This window comes from Benincasa hispida, chromosome 3, assembly GCF_027475165.1.
Source record: "Benincasa hispida cultivar pf3 chromosome 3, pf3_genome.v1.1, whole genome shotgun sequence".
Lineage (NCBI taxonomy): Eukaryota > Viridiplantae > Streptophyta > Magnoliopsida > Cucurbitales > Cucurbitaceae > Benincasa > Benincasa hispida.
Window position 1 is genome coordinate 16,586,841 of NC_143480.1, and position 17,818 is coordinate 16,604,658.

At 30.2% G+C, this 17,818-nt stretch overlaps 1 protein-coding gene across 3 annotated transcripts; it reads left to right on the forward strand.

Annotated features, from left to right (window-relative positions):
- Nucleotides 1–694: 694 nt before the first annotated feature.
- On the forward strand, nt 695–3,216 carry LOC120073218 (putative F-box protein At1g65770). Of its 3 annotated transcripts, XR_016528575.1 has the most exons (3): nt 831–2,212; nt 2,320–2,866; nt 2,949–3,216. XR_016528575.1 is itself a non-coding variant. In XM_039025933.2 (2 exons), the coding sequence occupies exon 1, from the start codon at nt 939–941 to the stop codon at nt 2,208–2,210; it is 1,272 nt and encodes a 423-aa protein (XP_038881861.2). In that variant the 5' UTR covers nt 831–938; the 3' UTR covers nt 2,211–2,212; nt 2,320–3,216. The 3 variants fall into 3 exon arrangements, 1 of the variants encoding a protein (XP_038881861.2); XR_016528574.1 differs by having other exon boundaries at nt 695–2,866; XM_039025933.2 differs by having other exon boundaries at nt 2,320–3,216.
- Nucleotides 3,217–17,818: the final 14,602 nt, after the last annotated feature.

Below are 17,818 nucleotides of genomic sequence, written 5' to 3' on the forward strand. Positions count from 1 at the left end.
TACTTTGAATTATTTGATTTTAATTCTTGTATTTTCAATCAATCTTAAATTTCGTCTCAAATGCTAGTTTATTGGATTTTTTTAAAAAAAACCTTTTATTATCAATTACTATAAATTTTAAAAACCTATTCAAATATTTTAATTTACTGCAAGAAAATTATTATTATTATTAAAAATTTATTTTAAATGACAAAACTACTGAAAATATTTACAGATAATAACTATCACAATTTATATGTGATAGACAATAGTAGATCGCAATAAACTACTATCCGTGTCTATCATGGTAGACACGAACAGTTTGTAGTCTTTTGCAAATAGACAGTGAAATTTTGTTATATTTGTAAATATTTTAGTTCATTTTTCTATATCTAAAATAACTCTTATTATCATTTAATCAATTTCGGTAAAAATTAATTTTGAGGGACTAAATTTAAGATTTATTAAAAGTATAAGGATTAAAATTGAACAAACTTCATAAAATGGTATTTTAACCCTTTCCATTTGCTATCTTATTAGTTTGAAATTTGATTTTGAAAGGAATCAATGCATATTTCAAGACAAGTCATTGCGTAGTTTTGATCGTTGTGAGATTGGTCAAGTCAACACTTTAACATGATATTTTTCATTCTAAACATTTTGCTAACTATTCGATTCAGGATATTTGTCTCAACTAGAAAGCTTTTATTGCTTCTTCATCTGTTTAAATCTTTATTTAATCTTGTGGTTCTGGTCTTTATTGACAAATTTGAATTTTCATTTTTGTATCATCTCTACTCTAAGCAATAGACTGATCCATTATTTCAATAAAAATATTGTTTCTGTTTTAAAATATATATATATATATATATATATATATTAATATTTGTTAATCCACTGATACTCTTCTCCTCGTCGTCTTTGTGTTGGAGCAATCGGATTCAAGTCAAGCCTCCGCCATGGAAGACAGTCGTGTACGGTGGTCCGATCTTCCTCCTGAACTTTGGCCAATCATCGGTAAACGCCTTGATACCCACATCGACATCCTCCGATTTCGCAGCGTCTGCCGATCTTGGCGTGCTTCTCTTCCTCCTTTCAACGCCATTTCTCCTCTTTTACCTCTCGATCTCCCTTCTCCAGTCTTCGCCGCTGATCATCTCACAGATGCCTTCCTTATCCGAAGAATAATCTATCGCCTCAGTCCCCTCCATCATCGTCAAACTTCCGATTCTGCTTCTTCTTCTTCTTCTTCTTCTTCTTCTTCTTCTTCTTCTTCTTGTGCTGCGGAGGGCTGGTTAGCGAAGGTCGAGAGTACAAAATTAGGTAAAATGCGTTTTCTGCATCCTCTTTCTACACGCTATGCTAAATACAACAACGAGCTATTTCGGAAGGAAGTGAACTTACTGGATTTTGGAATTTACGAAGTAGCTAAATCGTATACCCTTGGTTATACTAATGGTGCTCTTGTTCCACGAATTACTAAGGTTGTAATGTTCCCTGATTCCCCCTGGATCGATGTGAAGAACTGCACCATTTTAGCAGTTTACGCCGGTGGAAAATTAGGGTTTGCTAAACATGGAGACGACAAATGGACGCTGATTGACGACCGTAATTTTCACTACGACGATGTAATTGTGTACAAGGGGCAGTTCTATGCTGTTGATCGATGGGGAACAGTTTTCTGGATTGATTCATCGATGAAACTGGTACAGTTTTCTCCTCCCTTGTGTGGTTTTGGTAATCAGAAGCATTTGGTTGAATCTGGCGGTGAACTCTATGTTGTTGATCGATTTCTGGATAAGGAGCCATCGTTGTGGAATGCAGATATCTTTCATATTCATTGGTTGAATAATCTCATTGAAGATTCCCCTCCTAAAGTAATCGATTTCAAACTCCATAGGTTGGATCAAGAGTGGGGAAGATGGGTGGAGGTCAAAAGTTTGGGGAATCAATCCTTTGTTTTGGGAAATGATTGTTGTTTCTCAGTTTCATCCCCACATTTTGAAGGAGTTAAAGGGAGTTGCATATATTTTACCCATACACCAAAATGCACTCTTGGGTATAACACTTATGTATTTGAGCTCGAAGAGAAAAGGATTCTGAAAGCATCTATCAATGATATTGATAATGCACCAATTTTTGGGCCTCCCCCAATTTGGCTCAATTTGGAAGCCACTCATTTTCAAGAGGATGCAGCTGATGATCTATACATCTCTGCCTGTGCCTGCTGAAGGTACTGTATGATCCTTTTAGAATATTGGATGAGATTTACAAATGGGAAATTCTAAACTAAACAGTTTGGGATTCAATTTCTTGTAAGTTTTGTTCCTAACTATTCAGGTTTAGAGTTTCCATGGTGGGTGTCAAGGTCCAAGTAGTGATTTCTGAATCTTGGTGTTGCTGTAAATAAAAGCTCTAGCTGCATTTCATTAGAAGCAGGAGACTCCAAATTGACTCTGTTGTATGTAATAAGGTATTCTAATAATGTGTAAATATGTATGTTGGATTTCAATCTATGGGGATCATCAGAAACGGTATGTTTTGATGCATTAATAATAGGAGAGTTTGTTTGAATAGTCAAGATCTATTCGTACACTCGAGCATAGTTCAACTGGTTTACATATCGTATTCTATTCCTTGAAAACTGTGAATACGAAGGCAGTGGAACAGTCTTTTGAAAGGACTGCATCTGTTGGGCACAAACAAATGAAGGGCCGAATCATCCTGGAAATCAGTCCAACTCCAAGCCAAACCGAAAGGGAGTCACTTCTATTCTGGTCATGCCGGTTAGGCGTCAACCATGAAATCCGTTTAGTTTCCGTTCCCGTCATCATAGTGATGATGTTCAAATCTCCACACTCACATGTTTAATTAATAAGGAAGAAAGGTAGTTGGGATATTCAAATGTTTTGTAGTTGGGATATTCAAATGTTTTATTGATGATTGTATTTTTTGTCTCAAACAAACAGGAACGCTATGAATATTTGTGAACTGCATTGATGAGCAAATAAATTACTTGCAAGGAAGAATTAATTACACAGGGACAACTAGTGACTGGCATGTGGTCAGGCTTTGAAGAAGGAAGAAACTTCATATAACAGCTGGTTGGTTGTTCTTATCAATCTCAAATGAGAAACATTAATGGAAGTTTCTTTGTTTATATTGTTCTTTTTAATCTTTTCTATGCAACGAGACAGTTGGGTTGAGTTCAAATAAATAGAGATTTTTACCTCAAAAGTCATCTTTGGGTCATCTATTTTATAAATGTTCGAATTTTTTTCAAAGAAGGCTTTTAGTATTAATTTTAAACAATTTTACCATTTTTTCCATTTATTTATATCCATTTTTATATGTCTCCTTATTTACGAAGTTCACTTAATGTTGGGGAGGTAATAAATTTATTATAAAGAGAGAAAATATATTTAATATGATCTTTTTCTTATTTTCAATTGGAAAGAGAAAATATATTTAATATATATATATTTTTCATTTTTAATTGAAGAGAAAAAATAATGAGAAAATGCATTTAATATAATTTTATTTTCATTTCACATATTTTGTGTCTTCTTCATTTTTCATGTTATGTGATATATTCCATTGTTTGTGTCTTCTTCATTTTTCATGTTATGTTATATATTCCATTGTTTATTTTGAGTATTATTTATTTTCATGTAATATATTTCATTGTTTGTTTGGTATATATATCTAGGTATTCTAACATGTAAGCACTCCTAATATATTCTCCCTATGTCTGATATGTATGTTATTCTAATGCAATTTTTTGTATGATAGTCTAACTTATTTGAGTTTGTCCATTTTGAGTTTGTTTATATTTGGTGTTATTATCTCACATATAACATAGTTTAGATTTATGATTTTTTTTTAAATATACATTAGAACAATAAATAATATCACATTAATTAGTCTCGTTTTATTGAACTATATATCTTGCATACTTTTTCATATATATCTATGTATATTTAGTTGTTTTGTAAATATATGCATAATATTATACCTACAAATTAGATCAAATTATTTAAAAAACAAACAAAATTTGTGGAGTTCAATTTCTTAAGTGGGTTCTGAAATGTGTTACTAATCTTTTTCCTCCTACAATATATACATATATTCAAGTGTATATTCGATATATATTGTAGGGGAAACAATATGAATTTATAATATATAGTAGAATATCACATACTAACTATATTTAAACAATACTATATATTAAAACAACAATGGTAGACGATATTGTAGACATATCTATATATATTTGTAATTAAAATTGAAAACAAAATATACAAGTATACTCAGATTCGTTGACCATCCATTTTCAAACTCAAACTAAATTGGCCATACATATATGAATTATTCGAAACCCGTATATATATGGATTATTTGAAATAAACTTGAGTATATATAGATTACTTGAAATAAACCCAGCCTTTGCTTTTGTTTTGCACACGCTATTGTCAGACGTCTCACCGGTGTCAAATCCATGTCCAACTACGTTGTCGACCTACCAGATAAACATGTGTCGGTCTACCAAAATCTTGCGCCACTCAAATCCATTGTGTCGATGCCATATTCGCCCACTACAACACCAGCGTTCACCGTCAACAACCTTCATTAATGTCGACCACTGCAACACCGCCTGGAACTCGTGTCGTTGTCGTTCATCTCTCGCTATCTATTGCGCCATTGTCGATTCTTCTCGTCAACATAATCAACCATTCATCATGCCATCGTTGTTCACCTAAATTGACCATCGAAGCCACCGTTGCCAGCCACTTGCAACTCACACCGCCAAGAAAAAGAAAAGAGAGAGGAGGAAGAGAGGAGAAAGAAATGGGAATCTAACAATTTTTTTCTTTTATTTTCTTAAAGGAATATCAATAGGTATATGGATATGAAACTCTAGGCTATGCATGGGGGAGAGCTACACAAAAACCTAGGTTGTTTATTATTATTATTATTATTATTATTATTATTATTATTATTTAACTTTTGAAATCCTCATATGACATGGAAGGGTCTATATGACATTTGGGTCTGACTATTTTGAAAAATCTTAGCCCATTAGGCTATTTATGAAAAATGAAATGGTGGGTTCATGACATTAGCTTAATTAGGCCTATTAAATTAGGCTATTAGTGTTGAAACCCCAATAAATAAAAATTTTCTAGGTTGGATTTGGTTAATGAGTTTACTTAAAATAACCCAAATCAATTTGAACCAACCAAAACTTATTATTGATTTAAAAAGCATGTTGTTTTACTGATAGAATTATTTTTATATATATTTGTTTTTGTTTTAGTATATTCCATAATATTTTGGTTAGTTTATTCTCCAACAACTCCTAAAAATATTTTTTTAGCATTTTGAAATAAAAAATTTATATATAAATTGAAATTGAGTTACTAATTTTAATTAAATACATGAAAATAATTAAATAAAATTTTTACATATTAATATTTTATATTTTTTTAACATAGATTTAAATAAATGACCCGACTAATCCAATCCAAATATTTCATGGTTGGATTGATTTGAATTGGATTAATTATTTAATAAGAATTATTTAAGTTGAAGAAATTTACTATCTAAATAATTGGGTTGGGTCTATATGATGTCAATATTGATTTTAGTAGGTTTGCTATAGATGTTTTGAAAAGAATCACGAATATCATTAAAATTTATAAGAATAAAAATATTATAATTTTATTTGCTAAATTGTAAGACAAGTTTTTATTTATTTATTAGAATAAATTTTTTTAATTATATATATATGTATGTATGTATATATTTTTTGAGAAGAGAGGATAAGTTTATTCAACTTATAAAAACACTAGTACAAAAACACATCTTTAAAAAGTCAAATACATGCATTAATACAATAATAGAAGTTGACGGTTGTAAAATAAAAATGAATTTGATATTATAAATATTATGATAATAAACATCCATTTTCCCACGTGTTGTTGATGTGTTTCAAGATTACACAATATTAGTATACATGTAATTCGCCAAATCACCTATAAATAGTGACATTTTGTGGGTTTTGTAAGACACGTATATTGGTAAAAACTAAGAAATCCAAAAGGCTCGGAGGAAATTTCCATATTTTCCCATTTCCTATAATTTTCTTTATTTAATTTAATTATTTAGTTATTTTACTTTATTTTAAATATATTTTATTATTATATTATATTTTCTCCATATCCGTATTTCGTTGTGCTCCTCAATTTTTCAACACGTTATCAACACGAGTTCCTATCGTTTTCCCCGCTGAAGGTAGGTCATAAAGATATGTCGTTTTACCCCTCTTCATTATAATTAATAAATTTAATGTTATTTTGCATATTTTATACCTATTAAATTTCTAATATAAATACAATATTTTGTGATAGTGTTGTCATGACAAATCTAACGAAATTAGAATTCGCAGTCCTTGACAATAATAGCAATAATTATTTGTCATGGCTGCTTGATGTCGAAATCCACCTGGATGCTATGAACTAAGGGGAAACAATTAAAGAATGAAATACGACATCTAGTCAAGACAAAGAAAAAGTTATGATTTTCCTTCGTCATCATCTCCAAAAGGGATTTAAAATGAAGTATCTTATAATAAATGATCAACGTATCTTGTGGAAAATTTGAAAGAGAGGTATGATCATAAAAAAAATAGTTATTCTTCCTAAAGCTTGTTATGAGTGAATGCATTTGAGGCTAAAAGATTTTAAATCGGTAAGTGATTACAATTCTGCATTATTTAAAATTAGTTCGAAATTGTTGTTATGCGGAGAGAAAATTACTAATACTAACATATTAGCGAAGATATTTTCTATATTTCATGTCTTGAATATGCTCCTGTAGTAGCAATATCAAAAGAAATGTTTTAAATAATATTCTAAACTAATTTCATGTCTTCTCGTGGTCAAACAGAATAACGAGTTATTGATGAAGAACTCGATCAACTAGAATAACATTATTCCTTGAAGTGAATGTTGTGCATGTTAATAATCGTGGTCAAGGTCGTGGTCGTGGTCGAGGTTGTGACAATGGCAGAGGAAGAAAATGATAATCACAAAGGAAAAGCTCCACAAGATAAGAGTTTAAAAAGTGTTGAAAATAAATGCTTTCGATGCGGAATGACTGGGCATTGGTCACTTATCTGTCGTACGTCAAAACACTTAGTTGATCTCTATCAAACTTCCCTGAAGAAAAAAGGAAAAAATATGGATACAAATTTTACATACCAGGATAATGATATATTTGACCCATCAAATATGACAAATTTGGATGTGGCATACTTCTTTGAATCTCCTGAAGAGAAGTTCGACACAATTGATGGAATATCAAGTGTTTCTTTTGACTTTAAAAATATCTAGACTTAATGTTGTTTTTTTTTACACAACTTTATGTTTTTTTCTCTTAGTAAATGTTAACTTTTGTATATTTCAAATGTTGTTTTTCTTATTGTAATTATTTCCTTTAATGAAGAAACATGGATCATATTTATATTTTAGGTGATTAAAAAATGAGCAAAGAAGATCTATGTCTAACAGATAGTGTAACTACGCATACAATACGTACAAGTAAAAAATATTTTTTTCAAACTGGCAATGATAGAAGCAAAAATCAATAAAATATCAGATTCTACAAATCCAATTGAGGGTTTGGAAAATCAAATATTATTTTGCCTAGAGGAACAAAATTTGCAATTGACAATGCATTGTTCTCTAGTCAATCAAATCATCTACTTAATTTTAAAGATATATGTTGCAATGGTTATCATATTAAGACTGATAGAAAGAATAATATGGAGTATATTTATATCATATCTACTGTCTCATATGAAAAACGTATATCGAAAGAGTTGGTTGATTTATCTTCTGGATTATATTATACTCATATACGAGTAATTGAAACATATGCAACAATGAACCTGAAGTTCATGAATCCAAACATATTTACAATCTCATGACCGATTGGGTCATCCAAAATCTATAATGATGCGGAGAATTATTGAGAATTTAAATACCCATTGAGGAGTCAGAAGATTCTTCAATATAATGAATTATCATATAAAGCTTGCTCTCAAGGCAAATTAATAATTAGATTATCACTAGCCAAAGTAGGAATTAAATCCCTTGAACTTTTAGAACGAATTCATGGTGATATATGTGGACCTATTAACCCACCAAGTGGACCATTTAGATATTTTATGGTATTAGTAGACGCATTCAATAGATGGTCACACGTGTGCTGATTATCATGTCCAAATCTAACATTTGCAGGATTACTTGCTCAAATAATTAAGTTAAGAGCACAATTTTCTGATAATACAATTAAGACCATTCATCTTGATAATGCTGGTGAATTTACATCCAAAAATTTTGATAATTATTGTATATCAATTGAAATAAGTGTTGAACACCTTGTAGCTCATGTTCATGCAAAAAATGGTTCAGCATAATCAATCATAAAACGTTTGCAGTTAATTGCTAGACCATTGCTTATGAGATCTAAGCTTCTTATATCTGTATGGGGACATGCTATTTTGCATGCAGCGTCACTTGTACGCATTAGGCCAGTAGCTTATTATAAGTACTTGCCATTACAATTAGCTTATGGTTATGAACAAAATATTTTCCATCTGAGAATTTTTGGATGTGAAGTATATGTTTCAATTGCTCCACCACAACGAACTAAGATGAGTCCTCATAGGAGATTAGGAATATATGTTGGATATGATTCCTCATCAATTATTAAATATCTTGAACCCCTGACGAATGATGTATTTACTGCACGATTTGCTGAATGTCGTTTTAATGAGACAAATTTTCCAACATTAGGAGGAGGAATTAAGAAATTGGAAAAACAAATTATATGGAATACATCGTTATTGTCTCATTTAGATCCTCGTACATATCAACGTGAACTTGAAATTCAAAAAATAATTCATTTTGAAAAATATAGCAAATCAATTACCAGATGCATTTATAGATGCAAATAAAGTAACTAAGTCATATATACCAATTGCAAATATTCCATAAAAAATTGATATCCCAACACAACAAATTGTCACTAATGAGTCTGGAACACTCCAGAAGCATGGTAGACCAGTGGGTTCCAAAGATAAAAATCCTCAAAAACGAAAAATAATTAATAGTAAAAAAAAGACTTGGTTGAGGATGTAAATACCCATGAAAAAATCTTTGACATGACTAGTGAGGAAGGTGAAATACCTAAAGAGGATATAAATACCCATAAAAAATCTTTGACATGACTAGTGAGAAAGGTGAAATACCTAAAGTTCATAATGAGATTTCGATAAACTATATCATGACAGGAAAAAGATGGAACCAAACTAATGTAGTTATTGACTACATTTTTGTGTATAATGTTGCTCTTTATATTATATCTGAAAATGAGGATCTTGAACCAAAATCTGTTGAAGAATGTCGACATAAAAAAGATTGGCTTCGGTGGAAGAAAGCAATCGAGGCAAAATTAAACTCACTTTCAAAATGTCAGGATTTTAGACAAGTAGTCTGAATACCAGAAGGTGCCAAACCTGTGGGATACAAATGGGGATTGGTGAGGAAAAAGAAATGAAAATAATGTGGTCAAGATATAAAGCAAGACTAGTTGCACAAAGTTTCTCAAAGCAAGACTAGTTGCACAAAGTTTCTCACAAAGATCTTGTATTAATTATGAGGAGATATATTGTCCAGTGGTGGATGCAATTACACATATTTAATTGGTCTGGCTATGTATGAAAATCTGGACATGCATCTTATGGATGTAGTCACAACATATTTATATGGATCTCTTGATAATGATATTTATATGAAAATTCTAAAAGGTTTTACGGTACTTGAAATATATAAATAAAATTTCTAGGAATTGTATTCAATAAAGTTACAAAGATCATTATATGGATTGAAACAATCAGGACGAATGTGGTACAATCGTCTTAATGGATATTTGTTGAAAGAAGGATATCAAAATAATCCAATATGTCTGTGTGTTTTTATAAAAAAAAATCACAGTCAGGATTTGCTATTATAATTGTATATGTTGATGACTTAAATATAATTGGAACTCATGAAGAACTTTCAAAGCCAATAGAATATCTTAAGAAAGAATTCGATATGAAAGATCTCAAAAAAAAAAAAAATTGTCTTGGCTTGCAAATTGAGTATTTAGCAGATGAGATATTTATTCATTAGTCAACTTATACAGGAAAAATTTTAAAAAGATTTTATATGGACAAAGCACATCCATTGAACATTCCAATGGAAGTTCGTTCATTAGATGTGAAGAAAGATATATTTTGATCTCGAGATAATAACGGAAAACTTCTTGGTCCTAAAGTACCATATCATAGTGCAATTGATGAACCTATATATCTTGTTAATAATACATGACCAAATATTGCATTTTCAATAAATTTATTATCAAGATATAATTCTTATCCAACAAAAAGACATTGGGAGGGAACTAAGCATATACTCTGTTATATCCAAGGAACGATTAATATGAGTTTATTTTATTCAAATAAATAAAATTTTGATCACTTGGTTATCCAAATTTTAGATATTTATCTGATCCACTCAAATCCATATCTGAAACAAGTTATCTATTCACACGTGGAGGAACTGTTGTATTATGGTGGTCAATGAAACAGACCATAACGACTACTTCCTCAAATCATGTTGAAATTCTTGCAATTCACAAGGCTAGTCGAGAATATGTATGGCTAAGATCAATGACTCAATACATTCGTGAAACATATGACTTGTCTTCTAATAAAAATCTTCCAATAATAGTATACAAAAACAACACAGCATGTATATCTCAAATCAAAGGAGGATATATTAAATGAGATAGAAAAAATCATATTTCACCAAATCTTTTTTACACTCATGATCTTGAAGAAAATGGTGACATCACTATATAATAAATTTGTTCGAAAGATAACTTGGCAGATTTATTTACAAAATCATTATCAACCGCAACCTTTGAAAAATCGGTGCACAATATTCAAATACGGAGACTTGGAGATCTTAAGTGATGTTTTCATGAGAGGGAGTAAATATATTGTACTCTTTTAGAAGTGTATATTATATGAAATATGTACTTTTTTTTCTTCATTAGGTTTTTTCCATTGAGTTTTTCCTAGTAAGGTTTTAATTAAGAATATTTCATATATATAATGGACATCTAAAGGGGAGTATTATAAATATTATGAAAATAGATGCTTTTTAGATGCTCATGCTTAGTGTCTAGGATTGACAAAAATCCCCGCGGGTCCCCGCCCCAATCCCCGGTTTGATCAGGGATAGGGGTCAAATCAGGGATTCTAACGGGGTCCTCGGTCGGGGACGAGGCGAGTATCCCCACCCCGTCCCCGTCCCCGATTAAATTTTTTTTTTATTTTATATATATATAAATAGGGATGGGTCCCCGCGGGGACCCGTTTCCCCGATGGAGAATCTCCATCCCTGTCCCTATCTTCAATTGGCAGGGACGGGGGCGGGGATGGGACCCCCATCCCTCACCCCAATCTCATTGCCAACCCTATTAGTGTCCATTGACTATGTGTCATACATTCATTTCCTCAAATATTGTCCATGTGTCTCAAGATTACACATTATTAGTGTCCATGTAATCTACCTCCTACTTGCCAAAGTGCCTATAAATAGTGGCATTGGGTGGATTTTGTAAGACACATACGTATTGGTGAGAAATCTAAAAGGCTCGGAGGAAATTTCCATATTTTCCCATTTTCTATAATTTTATTTATTTAATTTAATTATTTAGTAATTTTATTTTATTTTAAATATATTATTATTGTTATGTATATATTCTCCATATCCGTATTTCGTTGTGCTTCTCAATTTTACAACATTTGAATATTTTTTAAATAATTTTTTTGGTCAGTTTGATCAACAAGTACATGTACTTGTTTGACAATTCAATAATAAGATGATATTTTTAGGTATTACAACAATATTAATATAATTGATGGTTGATTTAGCAATGTCATAGTATTCATTCCCTCACTAAAATTAAATTATAAATCATAAAGATAGTTTATGGTAGTGTTAAGTATGTGCTGCTCCTTTTTTTGATATCCTCTCAATCTTTTCTACCATTTTTAATCTCTAAAGCTACCTCTTCTTCTATCATTTCTGGTTGCAATTTGTTAAAATTAGTTGGTGAATGAGCAAAAATACAAAGTCATTAGCGTTTTTTTTTTAATTATTATTATTTTTTATAATTTGGCCATAAATAAAGGAGTGGGTTGGGTGTTTGTGATGCTCATTTTTTGATACCCTCTTAATCTCTTCTACCATTTTCCAATATCTAAAGCTACCCTTTCCTCTACCATTTCACATTATATGTGGTTAAAATTAGTTGGTGACAATACTATAAAATTGGACTTTATTGCCAGTTTAAAATTGACATTATAAGGGTATAATGTCAGTTGAAAACCGACATCGAAGATCATATTATAAAATGTCTTTAATGTCGATTGTCTTTAATGTCAGTTTAAACCAACATTATAGCTGATCAAAAATTCCATGTCAATATTCTTCAATCAACCGACATTGTACACCATCTTCAATGTCAGTTAAAAATCGACGTTGTACACCATTTCTATGTCAATTTTTTTATCATTTTTTTCAATAATCGTCTGATATTTTTTTAATGCCGCATTTTTTAAATGTCCAATCCATTTTAAATTTCGATCAAAGAGTTAAAAACCGAAATTAACAAAAAAATACATATATATATATTTTCTGCTTAAGCACGTGCATATCAATAAGGGCTGCTTAGTGCATAGGTTTGGAATCTTAAGCCTGGGAATATTAAGCTTACGGATTAGGCTAGGAGGTTTAGGTAGCCTGGGCTTAAGAAAACTGTATTTAGAGTGAAGGTTTTGGAAGCTTGGGTTTAAGAGACTTGTGTTTGGAGTACCTGCAGATTTATAAATCTTGAGTTTGTGAAGTATTTTTTTTTTTTTTTTTTTTTGTATTTAATCAATGATTAGATTTTAGATTAGTTCAAACTTTTCATCTTAAACTTTTAAGATAATTAAGTTTAAAATAATCTAAATAACTTAGAAGAATATATATATATATATATATATAATTTGAAATATAGATGTGACTAAATTTATAATTTTATTTGATTATTTTAGTTAATTTGGTATTTTGATTTTATTGGGTTTGAGATGAAACTTCATAGACTTCTGTCACTTTAACTAATTTGAAAATAATTGATTTTTTAACCGTAACATGTAACTTCAAATTGAAATAAACTAGTATTTTATTCTTAAATTTAATTATTTTGAAAAATTATATATATATATATATATATTTTATCAAATTACATTTGAGGAAACAAAAAAAATCTTAAAGTGTGGGTTTTAATTTTTATTTGACGCTAAATTGTTACCAACATTTTAATCCTTATGCTTAAAAAATAATCCTAAATCTTCGAGCTTGTTAAATTGACCAACAAAAAAAATGAAAATGTTAAATTAAATTAAGGTTTTCTATACATATAGCCTAAATATATACCTAGTTATACAATTGTAGCCTAATGAGCTATTATTTTATACAAAAATATGACCCAATTTACTTTTTTAGCTCTCAACATGTAAGGAAAGTTTCTTGTGGTTATGAATTTACCAAAACAGTTTCCTTTTCAGAATGCTATATAAGTAAGAAAAATATTTACATAAATACGAAAATTGCTACCCTCATAAATGAAAACAAGAATTCACGAGAAGCTTTGAAGGAGAAAACAAGGTATATTTGATATATATTACTCTATATATTTGAATTTTCTATAAATAAATTAATGTATATTTGATAAGTGCATGAACAATACAATTTGTATAATATATTATCTTATATATCGAACAATATATTTCATGTCTATTTACATTTTTCAGTATATTTGTAAACATGTCAAAAAGTAAACCATGTTATATGAGATGTATATTTACATTTTTTTCACAATATTATCCGTATATTTGACATATACTTGAGATCTCAATAAATAGGTGAATGATTTTCAACTAGTAAAAATAGAAAATAAATGAAATCTCATTAAAATAAAGAAAACATTAGTTTTAAACAAATAAGGGAAGAGAGAGAATAAAAAAAAGATAATCTAATAATACTAATAATTAAAAACTCAAAAAAATAATTAGAAGATAGAGACAATGTATTTTAAAAAATATTATTGTGATTAAACTAAGAGCCTCTTTGGAATAACTTGATAAAAAAAAAAAGTTTGCCAGAGGGGTCGCCAAAGTTGGTGACTGGAGGTTGGCCAGAGGTGGTGGTCGGAGATGGTGTTCGAAAGTTGGCCCGCAAACTTCCTAGATTAAATTAGAAAATAAAATAAAACGGAAAAATAAAAAAAAGGCAACTCATGGGTTTGAATAGTGTTTACTAGTTGGAAAACGGTGTAGGAAGCCAAAGCTTTTTAAATACTTGACCCAAACAAGGGTTGGGCTTAGGATGTCTAACCCATCCAATCCCAACCCTTGAAACAAATACTCCTAATATATTTTTCTAAAACAATAATATTTCTCTTACTTGTACATATACAAAATAAAATCTTAATTGTTTTTTATATATTATGATTTCAACAAACACAAAATTTAATAACTTATTGGAAGAAGGAAATAAAACTAGATAACAAAGGAAATAAAACACGTCCACAGATTGTTATATCAATTTGACCAAACAATCGTAACAACTACTAACCAAGTTGAGTTCAATACATTTGCAAGAAAGGAAGGAATGTAATAAAGAATTGGAAAATGCATCATAGTTATGCTTCATAGTTGATCCATTTCTCATGCACTTTCAAACCGAAAGATCCTAAAAATACCTGCAACAAGAAAATGAAGATAACACTTTGTGAAATATCTTAAAAGTAAAACCTTTTATGAAACTCGCCCTCCAACTGGATCAATTGCAATGAAATCTAGAAGCAAAAATAGAAAGAAGCTAGGGAACATTACCATATTTTAACCTGTAACTAACTTTCTAACTCTTATGCTTTAGAAAAATTTCGGCAGTATGACATCACTATACAACAAAATCAAATTTTTTTTACTTCAACACCTGTTCAAATAAATACACTTCCAATACAACATTCAAACTGTTGGGTTTTATGCCCTCAAACTCGTAGATGGTGAATGTAATTAAATGATCGTCACTAATAAATAGTTATTAATGTTTTTATCAATAAGTGTTATTGATGTTTTATTTAATTTTGTCTTATTAGCCCTAAAATCCAATAAACTAACATCCTAGGTTATCTTATCAGTCTTGAACTGTATGTAGAAACATATAGGGATCAATATTCAAGATACAGCCTAAAAGGTCTATAGTATAGGGATAAGTTGGATACCTTATCCTGGTAACACTATGGATACGACTCACTTTGTATTTGATACAAACACAGTGATTCAACGCATTTGTATAGGAGACACGTGAGTGGGGGTATCCTGTGCAATGAGTTTGCATAAGACCGGACCGTGAAATAGTAACCACTAGATGTAACTCCGTTGACTAGTTAGGTTTCTATTTCAATAGGATGACCTAGGCAACTTAGTCTTACTCCTAAGTATATTATGAACATCTATTCACGAGGGATTGTCCTTTGATTTGTATAGATGAGAGTAGCCAGTTCGTCGACTTAATTGTTGGGAATGTCCTAGAACGCGTAACTCATAAACTTTGTGTTAAACATTTTATTTATCAATAAAATATTATTAAGTATCTTATTCAATAAAGTTGTTGATTTTGCATTCTATTATGAAAATCCAATAAACATATCCATGGCTAGTATGAATACTTTAACTTTATGTGGTGACATAAACAGGATCAAGTTAATAGTATATAGATTAAATGGTCTATAAGTATATGGATGAAATTGGGTATCTCATCCTGGTAACACTATTGGATGCGACACATTTTGTATAGGTAATACAAATGATGTGATCCACAGATCATTCATGTAGAGACATGTGAGTGGGTGTATTCTATGCAATGAGTTTGCATATAGACTAGACCACGAAATAGTTATTTTTCTTTATAACGACCGTTTACTGTTAAAACGAACTATTTCTTAATTAAAAATCGTTGGAGCTCATGATCTGTAGGTCCATTAGGTCCCTCTACTAGCTCTAGCTCTTAAATTGGAATAAAAATTTGAATATTGATGTATGAAATTAGGGTTATGAATTTGAAAAATTCAAATTTAATTTTAGGGTTTTCAATTGATTGTATATGATATAATTAAAAACGTTTAGTTTAATTGAAATTAAATAAAATTGAAAAATCAATTAATATTTAAATTATGATTTAAATATGAAATTGATTTATTTTGGTGAAATTGATATTTTATTGATAATTAAGATATTAAATTAATATTATTTTAATTAAAAAGTTTAATTAAAAATTAATTAAAATTAATTTTATTAAAATTCATTATTTTTTAATTAATTTTATAAAACTTGTTTAAAAAATAAAATAAAATGATTTTTTAAATCATCTTTAAGTTAGTGGATTTTTCCAAATTTTGGGAAAAATCCACTAACTACATTTTAATGGATTATTACCAAAATCCAGTTGAATTATCACTAAGTAGGTGGTGTCATCCTGCACCCTATTGGTTTTGCATGATTTCTATCTATATATAGAAGCTCCATGCAAAAAGATTATCAATTAATCTGAGTTTACTTACTGAAATGAAAAATGTGAAAACCCTATTCAACCCTCACTAGTTCATCCACAATTCAACTTGGTTTGAGTGTTTCTACCACACATTCCTTCTTGAGCATAGTGGAGAAGATCTTAGTGTTGGTCTTCTTAAAGATTAAAGCTCAATCTTGGTGAAGTTTTGCTGAGTTTGTGGAAGAGAGCTTCGAAGGTAATATGTGTTTCAAACTCTCTTATGAATGTCATATGAATAGCATGTTTAAAACTCAAATTAAATGTAGTTTAAATGCTTATTGATTCTAAAGTCTTCCATTGCATGTTATTACTCCTTAAATTGGTATCAGAGCATGATTTAAGCGCTTAACTATTGTTAATTTCAGTTTGCTGGGTATTCTTCATGACTTGTATAAAAATAGTATACTGTTATGGTTTTTCCAGTGTTTTGGCATTTGAATCCTTTTAATTATGTTGTTTCTCTTGTAATTGGCTCTTATTTGATGGGTCTTAATGTGTGTTTAAGAGTCTGTAATTCATATAGAGTCATTAGAAGTTGAAATTGGGATGTAATTGAAGAAATGACTGAAGAAGGCCGAGCTGCAGGTTTTCAGTTCGTCAGCTTCTGTTTAAATTTCAAGCGAGGTTGGACCAAGTTCGAGCGAGATTTTGAATCAAGTTTGAGCGATATTTCTATTTCGAGCGAGATTCTTATGGAATTTTGAGCGAGATTTCAAGTTCAAGCGAGATTTCTAGTTCGAGCGAGGTTTTGATGGAATTTCCAGCTAGATTTTGAATCAAGTTCGAGCGAGATTTCAAGCGAGGAGTGAGATTCTAGTAGTTTACATGAGATTTCAACGAGTCAGCGAGAGATCGAGTTTGAGCGAGATTTCAACGAACACCGAGAGATCAAGTTTGAGCGAGATTTCAACATGGAGCGAGATTTTGTTCAAACTGAGCGAGATCTTGTTCTAGCAGCGAGATTAAATTAATTTTGTAAGTTGCATTTGTTATTTGTCGTGGATGTTTAGCATATATAAAATTTTGTAAGCTGTTATAAAATTGGGTTTGACGTTTAA

Excerpts from the sequence above, each read along its gene's own strand:
- LOC120073218 (XM_039025933.2), top strand. The coding sequence starts at position 939 with ATGGAAGACAGTCGTGTACGGTGGTCCGATCTTCCTCCTGAACTTTGG.